This window comes from Bolinopsis microptera, chromosome 13 (genome assembly GCF_026151205.1).
Source record: "Bolinopsis microptera isolate Bmic1 chromosome 13, MBARI_Bmic_1.0, whole genome shotgun sequence".
Lineage (NCBI taxonomy): Eukaryota > Metazoa > Ctenophora > Tentaculata > Lobata > Bolinopsidae > Bolinopsis > Bolinopsis microptera.
The window spans coordinates 4,959,608-4,979,897 of NC_087084.1; the positions used below are offsets into that span (position 1 = coordinate 4,959,608).

At 36.3% G+C, this 20,290-nt stretch overlaps 3 protein-coding genes across 3 annotated transcripts in view; 1 reads left to right on the top strand and 2 right to left on the bottom strand.

Annotated features, from left to right (window-relative positions):
* Positions 1-1,615: 1,615 nt before the first annotated feature.
* On the bottom strand, positions 1,616-2,295 carry LOC134825256 (mediator of RNA polymerase II transcription subunit 10-like). The gene has a single exon (XM_063837409.1). It carries the CDS (start codon positions 2,292-2,294, stop codon positions 1,893-1,895), a length of 402 nt encoding a protein of 133 aa, XP_063693479.1. The 5' UTR covers position 2,295; the 3' UTR covers positions 1,616-1,892.
* A 161-nt stretch (positions 2,296-2,456) lies between these two features.
* On the bottom strand, positions 2,457-11,515 carry LOC134824695 (GATOR2 complex protein MIOS-like). Its single transcript, XM_063836665.1, has 17 exons — positions 11,318-11,515; positions 10,951-11,143; positions 10,634-10,813; positions 9,907-10,476; positions 9,520-9,691; positions 9,133-9,266; positions 8,709-8,873; positions 8,333-8,415; positions 8,070-8,130; positions 7,714-7,802; positions 5,632-5,803; positions 5,195-5,374; positions 4,642-4,764; positions 4,229-4,319; positions 3,965-4,068; positions 3,516-3,660; positions 2,457-3,242 (listed from the first exon to the last, which is right to left on the bottom strand). Exons 1-17 carry the CDS (start codon positions 11,426-11,428, stop codon positions 3,155-3,157), a joined length of 2,661 nt encoding a protein of 886 aa, XP_063692735.1. The 5' UTR covers positions 11,429-11,515; the 3' UTR covers positions 2,457-3,154.
* Positions 11,516-20,263: 8,748 nt separating this feature from the next.
* Positions 20,264-20,290, top strand: part of LOC134825068 (tubulin beta chain-like) — a 65,515-nt gene continuing 65,488 nt past the window's right edge. The window contains exon 1 of the mRNA XM_063837194.1: positions 20,264-20,273. The gene's annotated coding sequence lies outside the window, so the exon portion shown is untranslated. The remainder of the gene's footprint in view (positions 20,274-20,290) is intronic.

Here is a 20,290-nt window from a genome sequence, read left to right on the forward strand (position 1 = left end):
TTATTCATTACGTAATAATATTATGATAATATCAAATATGATATACTAACATACTACTATACATGTCAATAAATACATGTCAATAAATACCGAAAACCCGAATACTTATTACTTCAATTCATGATGAGATCACATACACAATAAACATTATCTTGCAACGTGATTTGTAGAGCTGTAATTATCAAAGGGTGTTTTAAAAGCTCTTATTATAGAAATTACAGAATATTTTGTATGATTGCTTACATTTTATCATGCAAATTGACTTTTATTTTTAAGTTAAATTTGTATTCACCTGTTCTCTGCAAATGTATAATTTGACACTTTTATTCGAAGGAAATACACAATTTTCATGAAAAGCAGATTAATAAACGATATACCGCAGAATAATACACATCTATTTTTTGCATAATATTATCATTCCAGATCCAAACATATCCAATAATCCAACATACAAACATAATAATATTATGTTCTTATGTTAGCCCAAAGTGGCCGTACTTGATGAAAATTGAACATTAGCTTTACATTGCTTCGAACTGTGGTTTATATCTGTATATCTCTAGGTAGCGCATGTTTTAGATTATCTTGCTTTTTATTGATCGTTTTCAGCTAGTAGACACCATGAAACAGGACATGATGGTAAAACTGCAGAAATCACTAAAGACCACTCAAATCTCTTTTCCGGCCAAACTGAACCATACTTTTCTCATAACTCAACACAAGAACACACTTATCACACTGCTTGACAACAACATGGAACTTCGGAAATCAGTGGAGAGCAAAGTTGAGGAGTTGAAATCTGAACAGATGGACAAACAAAGACAGATGCTGAAATTTCAGCAGATGAGGATAGAGACAGTTCAAGTCTACCGGAGCCTCAAGAAAGTTATGAAGCCGACTTGCAAGACTTAATACGGCCAGTGTTTAATAAATCGCTAGACAAGCCATTCCAACGACTGTTTATCAGATGAAGAGCTTATCAAAATAAATCTTACAAAATCAAAAATGACAGAGAGCAGTTTGTGACCCCCAATAGGACTAAATTTAATAAAATTGAGCTTATAGCTTATCAGTCATCAACCTACTGTCTGAAATGAGAAGAACCGACGGCCAGGTCTCATTTATAATCATAATTTCATATGAAATAACAAAATTAATTGTATCTTTGTATGGAGAAGCCTCTATCATAAGGGGTCGTTTATATATTATTACGTAATCAGTTTTTGAACAATTTTTACCCCCCCCCCCCCCCCCCTCCGTAATCAGTACACATAGCTACATAGCTATTGTGTTAAAATTACACTCGCGTAATCATTTGGAAACCCCCTCCTCCCTCGGCTGCTTAGGTAATATATGAACGACCCTTAATGTGTAAATGTTTAGAGTGCGTGATATTTTATGATTTGAGAAACTACCGAGTAATTGAGCAAGCTATGAGATTCGGCGTTCGGGAATTGTTTCTGATATTTCACAAAAGTTTCTGACACTCAGGTTCTGTTTACATAGGCAGACTAGGACGTTTTCTGATTCCATTTTAGTTCGAGCAACACTAACAAATTTATATGATATTTTGTTAAATAAATTATCATTGTCAAATATTACCATCTCCTCGTGGTTTTGGATGAAAAATAAAGAATATTCATTTCACAGTGCTTGATATTTTACAACGCTACATTTTCTTTACTGCTATTTATAATGCAATAATTATTCAACCTCATGTGGTTTTTGAAATGTTCAGATATTTGTCCGATTGAAACTGAACAACCATAGTCCAACAACTAATGCTTCAATCACAGCAACTTTCAGACTTTAAACAAGTCTTCCAGACTTTAAACAAGTCTACCGTAAAAGCTCAAAACAATGATTATTAAAGATCAAACACGCTACAATTTTCATCTGGAGTTTTGAGACTGCTCGTACTGTTCCATGGTAGACGGCGCATTCGTCTTCAGCTCCTTCGCCAAACTATCTTTAAAAATCTGCAAAGAGTTAATCTTCTCCTTCACTTCCTCATTCTTCTGCTTTGCCTTCTCCAGACAATCCTTGGTGTACAACTGAGGATTCCTTCCTTGGTCAATGTAACTCAGTACCTCGTAAGGAACCTGAACTTGCTCGAAGTTATCCTTTAGATCGTTTAGTTTCTTTAGACCCTTGACCATGTCGTTGATCTTGGTGTTGAGGACGTCCTGACTTTGTTCTTCAAAGTCACACGCTATGATTCCGACATGTTTCACAGTTTCCGTTAGGTCTTCTAGAGTGTCGATGAGCTCTTTGAACTGTCCACTTGTATCCATGGTACCTTGGGGCAGAACAGATAAGGATTAGAATATTAAATGTATAATCAATTATAGTTATTCGTTTAGAGGTTTTTCAAGTAATATAATTGTATTTTGATGTATTATTCTAAATTCTAATGATTCCAAAAATAATGGTATTTGGATTCAAACACGAACACGTCATGGAAAAGCAAAATTTCATATTTTCATCTCAGAATAACAAAAGTAATTCGTACCTAATTTATCATAAAATACACGGTTTTCAACTCATACAAACATCGCAACATTGAAAACCACGAAATCAATCGGAATCGAAAACTGTAAATAAAAACATCGACACACACGCACAGTCATATCTTCTGTAGATCCCACAAAAAGGCTTCACATCATTACAAAATTAAAGGTTAAAAATGAATAAATTAATATTAGAAAGAGAACATAAAATATCATCATTATTATTATTAATTAATGGAGCTTCCCAATAATGAGTAAATTATAAAAAAGTCCCAACTCCCATGTTACTGCACTTTCTTTCAAGCTTACTTAGTTATCTCATCAAGTTTTAAATCACACGGTCATCATCGGCTTCAATATTCCTTCCAACTCTGTAATCAAATAATACTGCCCGCCATAAATTCATAACTTCGATTATTACCGACAATTCATTAAAGTAAATTACCAATTAAATCACCTAATAATAAAAAACAATGCGATCGTTAGCACCAGAAAATTCGAAAAGTCTGACATGCTAGTTCATATCTAACCGTCCACGACATCAAGTCTGTTAGGACTGGCAGTACTCAGTAAGGATCTTCTCCGCCACGTAGTAAGGACCTTCTCCAGTTTCCACTTTCCACCCTACAGTAAGCACCGCGCCCTTATCGTGCCACGCTGTCTAATGGAGGTGCCATGTCCAGTAGAGAACATGTACACTTACAACCTGGACTCGGACAGAGTTTGTGCTCCCTGAAAATTAAATGTAACAAAACTTGACAAAAACCAGTCAGAGTATTGTATTAATATTATATTTCAAGCAGAGATTGCTGCTGATCAAGAAAACTTTGCATAAACAAACCCAAAAATCGATAATATCAAGAGCTAGTTTTACCTAAATTATATCTTCATTAAAAGACCTGGCAGATTTATTTAAAGCTGTTAGGCTACAGGTCGGGATATAAAATTTCAATTCAATAAATAATTCAGTAAATACTTCAGTAAACAAACCACTAGCTAACTTACACAAACCAGTCCCGGATGTGGTGAGAATGACCCCCATGTCCACAAGCTAAACACCACACAAACCACTCTTTTAGCGGATTGGTCAGGTTACTCTTCGTCTCTTCTGGGACAACTGATTGTCTTCTTTCTATCGTACCTCGCTTCTCTGGATCGGAATAATTATTAGTTGAAATAATTAGACTACTGCAGTCTGTATTAAGAACATAGTAGCGAAATACATTGTAATGCACATATTATTATTATCAAGCAAAGTTGATTAATATGGAATTAGCTGAATTACAAATTATGCATAGCTAAAGATAATTATGCTTGAAAACATGATAAAGTTACATATTCAAATATCATATCGCACATCATAAAGATATCATTAAACCAGATGACAATTCAACAATCTTGAAATCATGCCGGTTCTATAACTACTATTCGTTTGATCAGTAAATGTGACGAACCTACGGCCTGGTTAGGCTGGAACCGTGATGTAGTCCCCAAATGGTACATGCACAGAGCACACCGTGGTAACATTGGACTCTTGCAGTACTTTGAGGGACAGAACCTGAGTAGATAATGTTAATACATACCACGCTTCAACATTAAAAACATACCCTAAAATGATAAAATGAAGCCATCCAAGCGTCGGTCGCGGTCTAGCGATCCAGTATGGAAAAACAATATATCACGTGACCTAGAAAACAACAGATCTTATTTAGAGTTACCTTTTATCATGTGTTTCTTTAGAGGCGGGAGTACGGTCACTTACTGCACGTGACTGTTTAGCTGACGTGTTGTATACTAGAGTGGGCCGATCTGAAGAGGGTACAGGTTAGAGGTTAGAGAGTGGAGACACTGTGTACTGTTGTTTATTTACAGGACTGAGTGAATAGATAACCTTCATACATATATATATAGCATTAGCAAGTGTAGAGATTCTGTTGTTAAGAGTAACTGAGATGCTGAAATGTGACTTACAAAGTTGTTGTTTGCATTTCAGTAATATGAAATTGCTGTGAAATGAGGCATTGAGTAGACACATTTGCATTAGTTGGATACAGCTTTACTTCAACTTTTTGGAAGGGCTCAAAATTATAAGAGTTTTTCTTACTTATCCGAGTATTTCACGTTTTAATACCTGATATTGATTTGTAACAGGTACATATCACATTCAAGTGCTGCTCAATCTTTGCTCTGTTCTTCAGTAGTTTCTTTCCTTCGTTCTGGAACAGCGCCCTCTCTATCCACATACACCTCATATCTGAAATGAAGTTCAATAAATATTAGAATGTACCTTAGTACCTAAGAGCTAAGGAATGTACCTCAGTACCTAAGGAATGTACCTCAGAACCTACGGAATGTACCTCAGTACCTAAGGAATGTACCTCAGTACCTAAGCTAAAGAATGTACCTATCTAATATCCTATGGTAAGGCCCTATTTCGCTCAAACAGCGTGAAAGATCTGGCAGTTAATCTAACCCTAGACCCTTTACACCTTCAAAAACGTAAGTAACTACGTACCTAAGTGTCGAATAATATCTTATCGAAGTTACAGATCATTAAATTATCACATAAGTATTTGAACATTCTCAAGCAATATTAACTTTTACTGCCATTCCCACGGCAACATTATCAAATTACATACCCAAACAAAATGGCAGTGAAACTACCACTTATTTCTTACACCCACCGAAATATCTCAGATAATTCTCCATCACCACATTACTAAAATCAGTAGGATCAGTATCACTGATAGTTTCCATACTGGGCTCATAACGTTTAGCCATGGTCAGGGCTAGACACACTGTTTGCACGTCGGAGGTGTTGTCCAGGTAACTCTGCATTAGCTCTCGTAGCTGGTATTTCAATCCTGGGAAGAAGAACATTTTAAGGTCATTTTCCAACATCTAATATTATGACCAAATAGTACACTGATTTTTAACTTTTCCTAACATCTAGCTTGGCTGAATAGTATTGAATCTGGCACAACTCCAATAACTCCATACTCAACATTGATATTGACATAATATTATGAGAATGAAAATCTAAGAAAGAGCTAGAATAACAAACTAATTAACTAATTAACTAATTAATTAACTAATTAACTAATTAATTAGCTCCACCCACCAGTAAGCACTACAGCGCGTATATTCCCTGCAGCTACCTCCTCACTGCACTGACCGTCCACAAACTTCTTGAGACGAGAGTCCGAGAGGAACCTACATGCGAACCCTACTCTGTCTTCTAGCAGGAGTTCTCTGTCGTACAGGATCTCACTGTACGCGTCCTGGCGTCCCGGCTAGTGAGAGGGGGGGTTTGAGGGGTGACCGACAACTGAACTCAATTGAACCTAGTTCCCACTAACCAATCAGCTTAATTGGTTAGGGTTAGGGTTAGGGTTATGAAAGTGTAGATAATGATGAGTATGTAATTTGGAATAATTATGTGCTATGTTATAATTATGTTATGGTTGTTATGTAATATAAGGTTTTGTTAAATGTAAGTGTATAGTACCGTGCAATTTTAGCTGTATAACAATTTACCACATGAAAACTTTGGTTTATAGCACTTAATCATGTTATCATTGTTTTAATAGTTTAGGTTAGGACATTATAGTTTGCAGTTTCTCTTCAGTATTACCATTGAATTAAGACTCTTACTGCCATGAGCTATGGAGTTGAGATACGACAAGAAATACAACACTGGACAGATTTATTCGGAAACTTGTTGATATTGAGAATTTGGATGAAATTGTAACCAGTAAATTGTTGGACATAAGTCATTAGTTTAATTAAGATTAAGATTAAAGAGGCATGTTTGCAATAATAATGACGTGCTAAGTTAGGAAATGTTCCAGAAGCCTGTACATTGTCAAATGTACATTATTGATTACTTTTGCAAGGCTCCAATTCGTAAAGTCGAGATTCACAGAGTACCCTTGTGGAGCGATTTGGCTCCAATATTTATCAGCGGACATAAAATTGAAATTTAATAACACCGCTTTTAAGATAAAACTTATAATCAGCAGTGTTTAAACTAGTCATCCCAGAAAATAACATGAATACTAAGTTAAGAAAAGTAAATTATGCTTGAAAATATATCGTCAATATAAAATAGATGTTGCCAATAATATTATTATGTACTAATAAAACAAATATTTAATAAAACAAATATTTATTTTTACGGCACAATCAAACAATATCAATAATAAATAAATCAGGGGAGGTTTAAAGAGGTGTCAAGTGCCGAAGGCCATTGCTTATCTTTAGGATTTGAGAGTGACCTGTGCTTGAAACCCCCTCAACCATCCACTACGTCAATATACTTATAATACAAATATAGAAAAATATAATAATCTAAAATTGCTTATTGGTCTAGTTTGGTGACACAGGAGAGCCCAGTTGAGTTTTAGTTTAGGTTTGGGTTTTAAATCATAGTTTAAAAGGTTAGCCATGTTTCATGGCAGAGAGAGAGATATCATGTGTGCAGAGCCGTTCCGGATGTAGAATTTGAGATATAATATAGATTAGTTACCATGTATTAGGGTCATCTCGATGTTGGAGGGATAGTGCTTTTTAAGGTTAGATTTAATAAGTAATAACACCTGACGAGGCTGATAAGTCTGAATTCTTGGAAGAACCCGGGATTATTATCCCATCTTCATTAGCATCACATATTTCGAATACATAGGGGCTGAGGTCATTCCAAATTTTCGTAGAGGTGTACAAAAAGTTCTGTTGGGAGATATCTAACCTCAGTAATGGGACAATCAGACGAAGTTTTTCATTTCTAGGACAGAACTTGAAAAGATCTTTAATCGACTGGGGGACATCAAATTTAAGAATTTTGAATAGTTCCATAAATGTATGGTACATGTACTAAGCTAGGTAAGGTATAGGCATTGGAGCAGGGACAAAAGGATTTCGCGATTATTTTGGCCAAAAATCGCGATACCGCGAAATTTAACAGGCTATACATTAAACTATACATAAAATTTGTCGCGGAGAATGGGAAATTTCGCGATTTCGTACATGCCGCGAAATCCTTTTGTCCCTGCACTGGAGTGAGACTGTTATTATAACACAGCTCAAAAGAAAGTAGATGTTTGGTTACTGCAATCAGTGTACAATATACATGTGAGATCCTGCACGGTTAGCACAATTAGTACAATTAGTACAATTAAATATTGTGAGAACCACGAATAACTACCTCAGTTGATAGAAAAGTGAACATTGCCCTCTGGTAAGCATTTGAAACAGTCTTCCCTAGTGCCTTAATGTTCTGTATCCACTTCTCAGCTGAAACACAGAACAAGTCAAGCTAAAGACAGTTCTGTAAGTTTGAAAACAAAACTATGTTAGAGTCGGGTCAGTTTTATACATTTCCAGCTATGTAAATAACTGGGAATAAATCATTGAGATATTTGATACAGTAACAATATACTCGGATAACCGGCCCACAGATTTGTGATTAACTATGATGAAAATAATTATGAATATAATTATTTCAATGAAAATAAACTATAAATAAACTATTGTAATTAGTAGTTAACAATTAGTACTTACCATTGAAACCAGACAGTGCTAACAGCAGAATACGCTTCTCATCATTCTCAGGGGGTAAATCCTGCAAATAACGTTAGTTGTAATGTAAGAAAACACTGATAATAATTGAGAAACTCTCATAAAGACGGAAACGGTATTAAGATAGTGTTCTAGAAATACTGAATTATGTTACATTTCAAATATAATATATATGATGGCGATTCTAGTACCTTTTTTGCAATAATTATACTTGCAATCTGATCATGAAGTATTGATTTACTCACGTTAATGATGTTTTGCAGTTGACTAATAGCAGGATCAATACCACGGTAGAACAAGGTCATTGCCACTGCCTTGTCCAGCTGTCCTGATCATTAACTGTGTTAATTTACATTATTAATTATAATTAATTAATTAATTATTAAGTTATAATAATTATTTGAGTGAACAAATAATTAAGCTAGTTTTACATTATTAATTGATTTAATAGAGTTATAGTCACTTTAGTGGAAACAATTACGTTGGTTTGAAAGGAGAAAATGGAAGCGAGTACGATACGAAACATGATATGCGTTTCTTAACCAATAGAAGGAACTTAATAATTAAAGTTTGGTTAATGATAATTAATTATCATAATATTATCATATGAAAATATCCCACCTGAAGAGACAAGTTTCTTCACAATAGCATCACACCCATCATCATACCGCCCAGGCCGGGAATTAGGCCACCTGCATATCTCCTGACACTTGCTGCGCTCAGCGCTCACGTACACGTATGGTGCCGGCCGCGCGCCCATCTGCTCTTGACGCGACTCATGAGATTCTGTGGAACAGAAGTCGATATAATGAAATTAGTAGGATCCAAGCATTTCATGCTGTTTCTTATTCAAGAATAATTGCAGTTCTTAAATTTGGCAGATTGAAATTTCAGCACTAGTCTTCCAACTACTTAAATACCCGAAACATTGATTCCCTCTACAGTCTACGTGCAATTTACTAATTACTAATTACTAACTACTAATTACTAATTTACTAATTGACTAATCAGGATCATCTAATTTACATCTAAAATAACCTTAAACCTGAACCCAGTAAGGACAGGACACCGTTCTTAAACCTCAATTCACTGTCTTCTCGCGTGTCCTCCAGTTGTGTTACTCCCTCGAAGAACGACCAAAACGCGTACAAACTACCACTGCCAACTATCTTCTTGTTCCTGCAAGGGTAACATACATTATGTTAAAGTGTTAATACCTAAATACATAATTATGTTAATTATGTTAATTATGTCATAATCAACACATCTCTAATAATTTAAACATTAAATTTTAAAATAACACAAGTTTAAATTCATACATAGTCAAAAAATGACCAGGTACAGTACCAGCATAAATATCAAGATTATCAACATTAAGTTTATCAACATTAAAACATTAATTTCATCGTTTCATCTGATATGATATACTCACAATGTAGGATCAAAACCGTATCCATCAAATATTCTCTGTTTCATAATATCTGATATATCCTGACTACCAACAGAACAGTCTGCAAGCGTGCCTGAACAACCCCAAACTAGGTTATCAGAGGGTGAGAACTTGGCGATTATTGGCTCGTACAGCGCTATGTCGTAGAGTTTATCTGGGGAGAGGTTAATAATGGTGAGGTAATCCGAAAATGTTCACTTAAAATAAATATACATCGTAAAACTGTCATTTTTTCATAGTCTACTACTTACTAATATATACCTGCTGAAATTACTATCGAACCAATGATTATTAATTATTCATACAATAATATATGCACTATGCAGCCTAAAGTTCTAAGTATCATCAAAATGCCAAGAATAAACTTACATATAGGGACACCAGCATCATCATTGGTTTTCTTGCAGCACAAAATCCTATTAGAAACTTTAGGATGCCACGAAAAGTTGGAAATCGTCGAACTCAGCATTTCAGGGGCTCCTTTTTGTTTGTGTTGAGGTTCCTGATCATGAACCCCAGTAAACTCAGCTTGCTCACCATCTGATTTCTCCAGAGTGTTGGCTGGGAAATCTCTTATTTGAATGTGTTTTCCACCTTTTGTTATGTAGCTCAGTCTAGTGGGGTGAGTAGGGCTCCATTCTATTTTACAGATGTCGGCTGTTGGACTTTTTACACTGTAAACCGGGCTTGCTGTCTTTAAATACCGGCTGTCCCATATCTTAACATATTCGTCAGAGTGTGAGGCTAGAATGTGCTCGTATCTAGGGGAGAAGCAAGCACCGTCTATTTCCTGTATGTCATTGTTGGTTCTTCTGCCTGAATCTTTTGATTTTCCTCTCATGTCGAATAGTTCTAGTCTCTTTTTGCTGGTTCCTGCTACTAGAATATCTGCACTATGAGGAGACCAAGCCATTGACTGAACTCCTTCACCTTCACTACCTGCAAGTTTGCTAATGTAAAATAATTAATATAATACTTTAACACCAAGAGGCTAATTACTGATTACTAATTTCAATCTAGCACTGTGCATTGACATGCTTGAATTTTGCCATCATACTTGGATATAATTTACACTTTGAACTTATATAATGCTTACCAAACTCTTGAATAACAGTTGCTTTGTTTATATCAGTTATGAGGATACTCTTTGCTGTTCTGAATTTCTCAATAGATAATGCAATGTTCTCTATACACTTCTTGTTCCAGTCCAAAAGATTGATTCTTTTCACGGCTTGCCTCCTGTCAGTGCTTAAGTTAAGAATATCCTTTGATTCTCCTGAAGTAAAAATTATTATTAATAAACACCAGAAAATCATAATTTAATAAAATCATTGTGAAATTTCCTGTGTAAATTTGATTTAATTATTTCTAATTCTAATACGTAGAGCAAGAGTAGTGATTTAAGATGTGTACCTTTATCAATATCAATCTGATACAGCTTTTGCTGGCAAGAGGTTATTATCTCTCCAACTTTATAGGGATGGACGATGAAATTCTTATATATTTTCCTGTGGTGGGTGTCACATGGGTATATCGCCTTCTGAACAAGAGTGCCATATGATTCTGAAAGTTCAACATCTTGCTTTCTAAGACCACAATTTTGACTCTGAAAATTACCACAATTAATATCAATATAATATTATATGTAACAGTATGCAATGTTCAATTCCTAAAGTTGATGTATGTAATCGAATACAGCAATTAATTCATCTACCAATGGTGATCCAATGGAAATTAAACTGCTAAATTGAAAAATGGATGCAACAAAACTGAAACTTACATCAGGAATAGAGTAAAGAGTGAAGGTATTGTTGTTCAAAATAACAAATAGACTCTGTTCGGAGTTTGTCCATTTGAAATTGGAATAATCAGCTATCCATTTATCACTCATTTTACATACTCCATTAAACTTCCACTGTTTTATTAAGAAAGTTAGGCATTTAATGACTTTGTGTACACTTTCATACAGCTACAAATTGGTTGAAAAGAATACTAAATGTGTGAAACTGATCATAATCGAAAGATCATAAAATAGGTTTGCTTGTAAAGCACTATGGTTTCCAGAGTAGAGCATGATACTCTTAGAAGATTCTAAATCTTTTTTGCAAGGTCCCTCCTCACATCACTCTCAATCACAGATTGACTAGGAGGACTCTACCGGATGGCAAGTCCTCAGCACAACCCCCTGTGGATAAATGGCACAAGCAGGTCTTCTGATTAGGAGTCCTTTATAGCTGTACTATAGCTTTACAGCGTGAATATTCGGCTAGGTGGCCGGCCAAATGATTAGTACTTCCGTCTCACAAACAAATTCCAGTGTTATATAAGGATTCTGTTGAATCTATGCAACATCAGTGGCGTAACGTTGCCTGTTGGCACCCCCGCCGAAAATGCACTCCCTCACCTTTTGGCACCCCTCCGTAAATTGGACAAATTAGGTGATTTTAGAAGATACCCCGGTAAAATCTCAAATCAAATCAAAGAATCAGATCAAATCAAATCAAAATATAATGACACAGACATCATCACACATCATCAAAAATGTATCTACTAAAGTTTAAAAATTATCTTAAATCTATTGGCCTAAACAACCAAGTAAAAATGAATCTAATTTACATACTTTCCACTACTATATAAGTTGATAAAGCGTTTTTTAGCAACATGAGGATTACACACAAGATATTCATTGTGCTTCTCTTTATTAGTAGCATAATTTAATCCCTCAATCTTTCCTAATACTTCGTCCGAAACATGCAACAATGACTATCATTTACAGATCTGTTTAAAATAGATCCGTTCTAAAAAACTGTGTTTATAGAGCAAACCATGCAGTTTTGCAAGTACCTCAGTTAATTTTTCAAAATCGTCCCACATTCAAACGACGAAGATGGACCTTCGTTACGCCACTGCGCAACATATCACATCTGTGTCAGAACTCCCCGGTTGACTTTCAGATACTGTAGTGAAAATCAATATTGAGGGTTGAACGAGGAAGGCCAAGGGCTTACCAAAAGATCCAATATCTTGTAAGGGGACTTAAGGAGGCTCTCATTCGTCCAAGTTTGAAGAAACGTGGCCTTGACGGTGAATCTCTATCTAACTATAGGCCTATTAGCAATCTCTCATTCTTGTCAAAAATCATTGAGAAGTGTGTATCTATACAGCTCACCAGTTATCTTGAGGATAACAACTTGCTTTCTAAAGTTCAGTCCGGCTATAGGAAGTTTCATAGCTGTGAAACTGCAACAACCAGAATCCATAACGACATCTTGATAACTATTGACAAGAAAACTAAAGTTGTTCTTTTACTTCTAGATTTGAGTGCTGCCTTTGATACTGTCAATCACCCAAGATTAATCAAGAAGCTAAGATCTGCTTATGGAATTACAGGCATTGCTCTTACATGGATCAGGTCCTACTTGGCTAACCGTTCATTTTGTGTCAAAGTCAAGGATTCGTCTTCCTCAGCAACTGTTCTTGAGATAGGTGTGCCACAAGGTTCAATCCTTGGCCCCCTGCTATTCATATTGTACACCAAAGATCTTGAGAACATTGCAAGTATGCATGGGTGCTGTATTCATTTGTATGCTGATGACACCCAGCTGTATTTCACTCTTGATTCTGATGACCCATCACAGCTAGAGCACAATATGGAACACTGTATGTCTGATATCAAGAAATGGATGACAAACAATTTCCTTCAACTGAATTCTTCTAAGACTGAAGTCATCGTTATATCCTCTAAATTTGACTCAACAAATATTCCAGCCTCTCTACAGATTGTTAAGGATCAAGAGCCACATGTTGTTAGTGGAACTGTGAAGAGTCTTGGGCTGTATTTGGACAGTTATCTTTCAATGAGTGATCAGATTACGTCAGTGGTTCAAGCATGTAATATTCAGATCAGAAATTTGTGGTTTATTGCATCAAAACTGTCTTTTAACCTTAAGATTCAGCTTGTTCATGCTCTAGTACTCTCTAGAATTGATTATTGCAATAGCGTATATTTTGGACTGAGCTCTTATGATTTAAGTCGTTTACAGAAGGTGCAAAATTCTGCTGTAAGATTTATTTTCGGGAGAGGAAGAAAGGCACACACTACTCCACTACTTAAGAAAGTTCATTTTCTACCAGTTAGATTTAGAATAGATTTTAAGATTGCCCTACTTGCCTACAAGTGTTTAAATAATATAGCTCCTCCTTACTTAAAAGAGTTGATATCTCCTAGGCAGCAAAGTTTTAAAAATGTACGTCTTGATAATGATTATTTTTACCTTAGTTTTCCGCCCTCTCCTAACTATGTAAACACAGAGAAAGCTTTTAGTCACTGTGCAGTTAAAGTATTTAATTCCTTGCCATACGACATAAGATCAGCTGAGTCAGTTACATCTTTCAAGACCAAACTTAAAACATACTTCTTTTCTCTAGCATTTGATTGATTTTGCATTTACATAGGTAAAATGAACTTGTCATGTCTAATTTTCAATTAAACTAAGCTCAGTTAATGTAAGAGCCGCTTTAGAAAGCACTGGAGTTTATCTCCAGGATTAAATTATATCGAGTTATATGATTTAGCTATAAGGCGGTTTATAAATGTTGTAATTATTATTATTATTATTATTTGTTACGTCTAAATGCATTGCAGAGTACTGTACATTTATTACAATGAAATTTACTATGAACATGCATCCCTACATGTTACAGTCAAGAAAAAAAGGGGGAAAAGAGGGGGAACCCCAACACTCGTAGCTGAGACACCCCACAGCAATTATCCCCATTGGATCATTTCGTCCTTAACATTTTAAACAATAAGTAAAACAAAATGCAAGTAAAACAAAATTTAAGTAAAACAAAATTTAAATTGTATTGCCATATTAGTATTACAATAAATAAAGTAAAATATTCAAACAATATACACATAATATAGCAATGACCCTATATAATGCCTATTTATAGAAGAAACTAAATCTCAAAAATATTTAGGTCTCATGATAGACAATTTATTGAACTTTCATGACCATATTGATTATGTGAAATCAAAAATTGCTAAAAGAATAGGGGCATTATACAGGTCGAAAAATCTTCTTCCACTGAAATATAGAAAAATGTTTGTAAATGCTCTTATGCTCCCCCAATTTGACTACCTGGATATAATATGGTGCAGGGCTGCCAAAACCAAACTTAATTCTCTTGATATATTATACAAGAAAGTAGCAAAAATTGCTCTGGATGTTCATTGGCAGGAACCATCAGTAAATGTATATCGAAATATGAAGTGGTTACCCTTACACTTAAGAAGACAACTCCATCTGTCAACGTATATGTATAAAATTCTTAATGAGGCTGCACCATCATCATTCACAGATAAATTTTCTTATGTATCCGGAGGATCACGTGATGCTGAGAGGTGCAACCTTTATATTCACAAATCCAGAACACACAAAACCTTTACATATTTAGGTGCAAAATGTTGGAATACAATTCCAGAGAACATAAGGACTATAGAATGTAGTGTAAAATTCTCACAATGTATGAAATCTAAATTTATGTCAGATGTAATTCAAGGAGTCTCATCCTATGAAATAAACAATAGTTTCGACTATTTCTACACTCTAGCTATGTGACAACTGAAACAAATTTTATGGGGCTGGAGTTTTTGTCGGGTGGAAAGGCCCCCTGCGTTATATGACCTAGGTATTTCCAGAAGTATAGAACTTTAAACATCTCCTTTATTCGTTCCCATTTTTTATCATTGCCAATCTATTATTGTTCTATACTTCTCTGTATATAACTGTAAATAACATTACTAACGTAATCCCAAAGTGGGCATCTATGTAATCTTAATTGTTACCTTCATGCCCACAGTTCACTGTTAAATCATATCTTATTTGATCACTCATTATTTTATTACTCATTATGTTTACATACTATATCCTTATGTCCCTAGAAGGGTGTTCTGCTAACAGTTTTCGACTGACTTGAATGTCCTGCACAGCAGATTGAAGCTTCTTAAATTATTTTTATTCTTATTGTATTGCTGTGTAAATTTGATTCTAATTCTAATTCTAATATAAAATCAACCCTTTAAGAATTCAAAAAATTCCCTTAACAATCAAAAAATTTTTTACCCAATAAAAATGATATCATAATAAACAAAATTTTAACGTGTGGTACTCGTAAAATATTTGTTCCAAGGACCGTATAAATATTTGTTCCAGGACCGCGTCGACAAGTCCAACTCGGCGCGCTCCTGGTAGGTTGTAAACCTACAAACATAATTAAACTTACTGGGCCGCGCTCAGCCTGTCTTTCCGCCAAATCTCTATATGTTAATAAACATGATAGCCTGAGGTCCCCAGGTAAAATTAAACTTGAACATTTAATAATTTGATGTCAATCCATCGAGATGTCAATCCATCGAGATCCATCGATATCGTTGCTCTGCGAAGCAAAGCAACGATCGACGTTAATTGACGATGTCAATTCATGGCAGCTCGGCGCGGCACAGTAGTTGGTAGTGCATCTCGCGTCGCCGATCTAGCCAGAGAAGCCTTATTAAGAAGCCTTATAAAGTGCGCGGCGCGGCACAGTAACGCATCGCGCTACAACGATCGACGATGCGACGCAAGAATGCTAGTTTGCGCGGCGCGTCGAAGCGGCATAGTCCTCCAACTGATAATAAACTCATAAATATTAGACATGCTCATAAAATATAAAATACGCTTTTAACTATATTATAGTTTGTTTGAAAATTCGTCTCGATCATACATTTTTTTCAGCGCAGTTATATTCGAAATTTAATACAAATTCTAAAGCAGAAGTGAACGTTATTCAAAAAATATTTCCTCAACTGACTTGTTTTCTAAATGTTTAAAGTTCATAAATTTAATCGATAGTCTATCTAGTGTTTTGTTTCACGTTGTAGCCATGCCGCGCACTCGTGCGCAGCTTCGTCATTTGTGGCTTCTGCACCACAAAACCACTTTGTGCAATGACAGCACACCCATGAAACCTTACTGGCTGGAGCCTAACTTTGAAAGTAAAAGAGATCAGATAGCGTCTTCCGGTTTTTTTGCAAAATGTTCGTTTCGCAAAAATAACGTTTCCCCCCAGGGGGGAAATTGAAAACAACGTAGATTTTGAATTATCGCGAAAAGTCATATTTTAGGCCTTATAAAACTGCGTAGCTTTAACTTTGCAGATTGTTGTTCTCTGATTGGCTGGATCGTATCACGTGGTACACGGTACAATTGCATTTTGGAATATTTAGAGCGTGCAAATGCAATGAACTAGCGAGCGCGCGCGGAGTTCAACATGCTGTGAAAAGGCGATCACCCTGTAGTAATATCGCTAGCCAGTAAGGATTGCTGGGTATGAGATAGCCGAGAAGCTGCAAAGGGGGGGGGGGTTGATGGCGAGTTATGCTTTGTCAAAGTGGATGCTTTTTAAAATGAAACCGAAAGTCTTTAAACTGCGCGTTGTGTTGGTTTTATGTATAAGTATCGATTCGCATGACTTGTGACGAAATACCCAATTAGAGTTAGTACAAGCCAAACACAAGGTTATCTCGTGAACAGATCATATGCACCTGTTGCAGCCGGTCGCAGACCTTGGTCGCTATAATTGAGCGCTAAGTGACGTTAAGTGACCGTTGAGCCACACTTCTTGACAAATTTTGTTTAGAATAACGACCCAATCATAAGGTAAAAAGTATAGGCTGTATTTTAAGGGCTAATCTCAGTCCATCTAAGTCGTAAGTTTGGAGGAATAATACGGCTAATTTTGCGATTCTTTAAAGTCTTGAACCAAAATACCCTGCTGCGCCGTCAACTGGGCCCATGAAACCTTACTGGCTGTTACTGGGCCGCGCTCAGCCTGTCATTCCGCCAAATCTTTATATGTTAATTCCGCCAAATCTTTATATGTTAATGAACATAATAGCCTGGGGTCCTCAGGTAAACTGGCTGGAGCCTAACTTTGAAAGTAAAAGAGATAGCGTCTTCCGGTTTTTTGCAAAATGTTCGTTTCGCAAAAATAACGTTTCCCCCCAGGGGGAAATTGAAAACAACGTAGATTTTGAATTATCGCGAAAAGTCATATTTTAGGCCTTATAAAACTGCGTAGCTTTAACTTTGCAGATTGTTGTTCTCTGATTGGCTGAATCGTATCACGTGGTACGCGGTACAATTGCATTCTTGGAATATTTGGAGCATGCAAATGCAATGAACTAGCGAGCGCGCGCGGAGTTCAACATGCTGTGAAAAGGCGATCACCCTGTAGTAATATCGCTAGCCAGTAAGGATTGCTGGGCAGGGGGAGCTGAAACCAGGTTTTCGATCAAACGCTGCCATGTGTAGTCAAACATTGCCAAAAGTTGCTCTCGTCCAATCAAATCGCTGCTTTATGTAAGCCAAGCTCCGCATATGAATAATTGTAATTCAATTATGCATACTAACTTGCAAAATGCAGCGATTTCATTGGACGAGAGCAACTGTTGGCGACGTTTGACTACAAATGGCAGCATTTGATCGAAAACCTGGTTTCAGACCCCCCTGTGATAGGGGGTTACAACGTGATACAAATAATTCCACGCGTTGGCATACAAATATTTTTGTTGTGCAATTCAATGTGCACATGTTATATGTTCTGAGACCAAAAATGAAACAGTACTGGACTAAAAAGGAAAACAAATTTTTCAGTAAAACAAATTTTTTAGTAAAACAAATATTTTAGTGAAACAAATTTGTAGGTTTACAACCTACCAGGACGCGCGCGCCGAGTTGGACTCGTCGACGGTCCTAATATTTGGAAAAATTATTTTGAGTATCACCCGTTAAATACAAATTTGAAATTTAAAATTTTATCCTTTCTTTTATTTTATAGTAGGTTTATAACCTACCATGCACATAAGCACTGACCTTAGACCAGCGATAATTTCGGCTAGAAACAATATTTTTTCCATTGAACCAAAAGCAGCTGGTAGATATTACTCCCCTCTATCAGAAACAACTCTAAAGTCAATTTTGAGAGAATTTTGATGAAGACCCCCCCGACCTCCTTAACAAAAATCACACACTCCAGACCACGGCGGAAGAAAGGAAAGGAAGCTGCCGGGCTCAACAAATTTTGATAATTGAAATTGTAATTACTGAGTGTTTCATTATTCAGAAAATTTAAGAAGATTTGTTTGCTACTATTCGATATGCACTACTGTGATGAGGGTGAGATCGACAAATAAAACACATGAAATTCAATGCATAATGTTTGAACACCTTATTGCACAAATTCAAACTTTAATAATTGTAAACACACAAAAATTGTTACAGAAAGTGTAAGTGTAAGTGTCCTATCATTCCAAGTCCTAGTCTCCTCTGCGGTGGTTATGCCTGTGGTGCTTAACGCCCGTGTCCGTGGTGAGCCCTTCGGTGTCTATGCCTGTGTCCGCGGTGAGCCCTTCGGTGTTTACGCCCGTGTCGACGGTGAGCCCTTCGGTGTTTACGCCCGTGTCGACGGTGAGCCCTTCGGTGTTTACGCCCGTGTCGGCGGTGAGCCCTTCGGTGTTTACGCCCGTGTCGGCGGTGAGCCCTTCGGTGTTTACGCCCGTGTCGGCGGTGAGCCCTTCGGTGTTTACGCCCGTGTCGGCGGTGAGCCCTTCGGTGTTTACGCCCGTGTCGGCGGTGAGCCCTTCGGTGTTTACGCCCGTGTCGGCGGTGAGCCCTTCGGTGTTTACGCCCGTGTCGGCGGTGAGCCCTTCGGTGTTTACGCCCGTGTCGGCGGTGAGCCCTTCGGTGTTTACGCCCGTGTCGGCGGTGAGCCTTTTGGTGATGACGCCCGTGTCGGTCAGCTTCAGAACTAGCTATCGCCCCAACTTCAGTAGCTGTCGATTTTTCTTCTGAAATTAAATGTGAATTTTGAAATTATTTGTTCCATACAATGATCATTATCGAAGACAGAGTTATCATAGTATGAGCTGATACTGATCAGATTTGATTCACAGTAATAACAAAATTTTGATAAAACAAAATTTTATTCTATCAGTTAAACAAAAATTCAGTTAAACAAAAATTCAATTTTATGCCATTTATTACAGAGTAAACAAGTTTACAATAAATCAATTTGATATTTAAAGGAATCCTAATTCAATGTGTAGTATGGTTGTCACTCTTTAAATAGATTAGATATAGGTTGACGGGGCAAAGGAGTGTTCGTGCTGTTCGCTATTGCTCACACCAAACGGCAACCTAGTAAAATTTTTGTATGGACACCGGTCTCCATCACGATACAAAATTAGGATTGAAGAATTTATTGTATAACTTTTAGTGCAGTGGAGGAAGCGGTGTGGTGCATTAATAGAGTGACAGCCTACTGATTTAGAGTTGTTTTTACGTGAGCATAATGGGTATATTTTTGGACCTAAAGGCTTTACTATGGCAACTTTAAAATTGGTTCTTTTAATCATTTATTAAATATCACTTAAAAAATATATAAATCTGGAATCTGTTCACACTGTGAACCAGTCCTATAAAAAAAACCTCTTAAATCAAATATTTAAAACGTCTCAATAATGGAAATAGTCATACAATTAAGAAATTTACCAAATTCTTAATATCTACCTTAAGAGAAAAATACCTACCTAAGTCAATGTCTATACCCACAATCAATTCATATTTAGTTCAAGTATTCAAAGTCAAAATCACCATTTCACAGAATTGGTTTTATTATAATAAAATAATTTGTGATATGTGTACAAGTG

Coding starts and splice junctions, on each gene's coding strand:
- LOC134825256 (XM_063837409.1), bottom strand. CDS start 2,294: ATGGATACAAGTGGACAGTTCAAAGAGCTCATCGACACTCTAGAAGAC.
- LOC134824695 (XM_063836665.1), bottom strand. CDS start 11,428: ATGAGTGATAAATGGATAGCTGATTATTCCAATTTCAAATGGACAAAC. Junction 10,814..10,950: donor TCAGATTGATATTGATAAAG/GTACACATCTTA, acceptor TTTTTACTTCAG/GAGAATCAAAGGATATTCTT. Junction 4,765..5,194: donor GAATTATCTGAGATATTTCG/GTGGGTGTAAGA, acceptor ACTTCATTTCAG/ATATGAGGTGTATGTGGATA.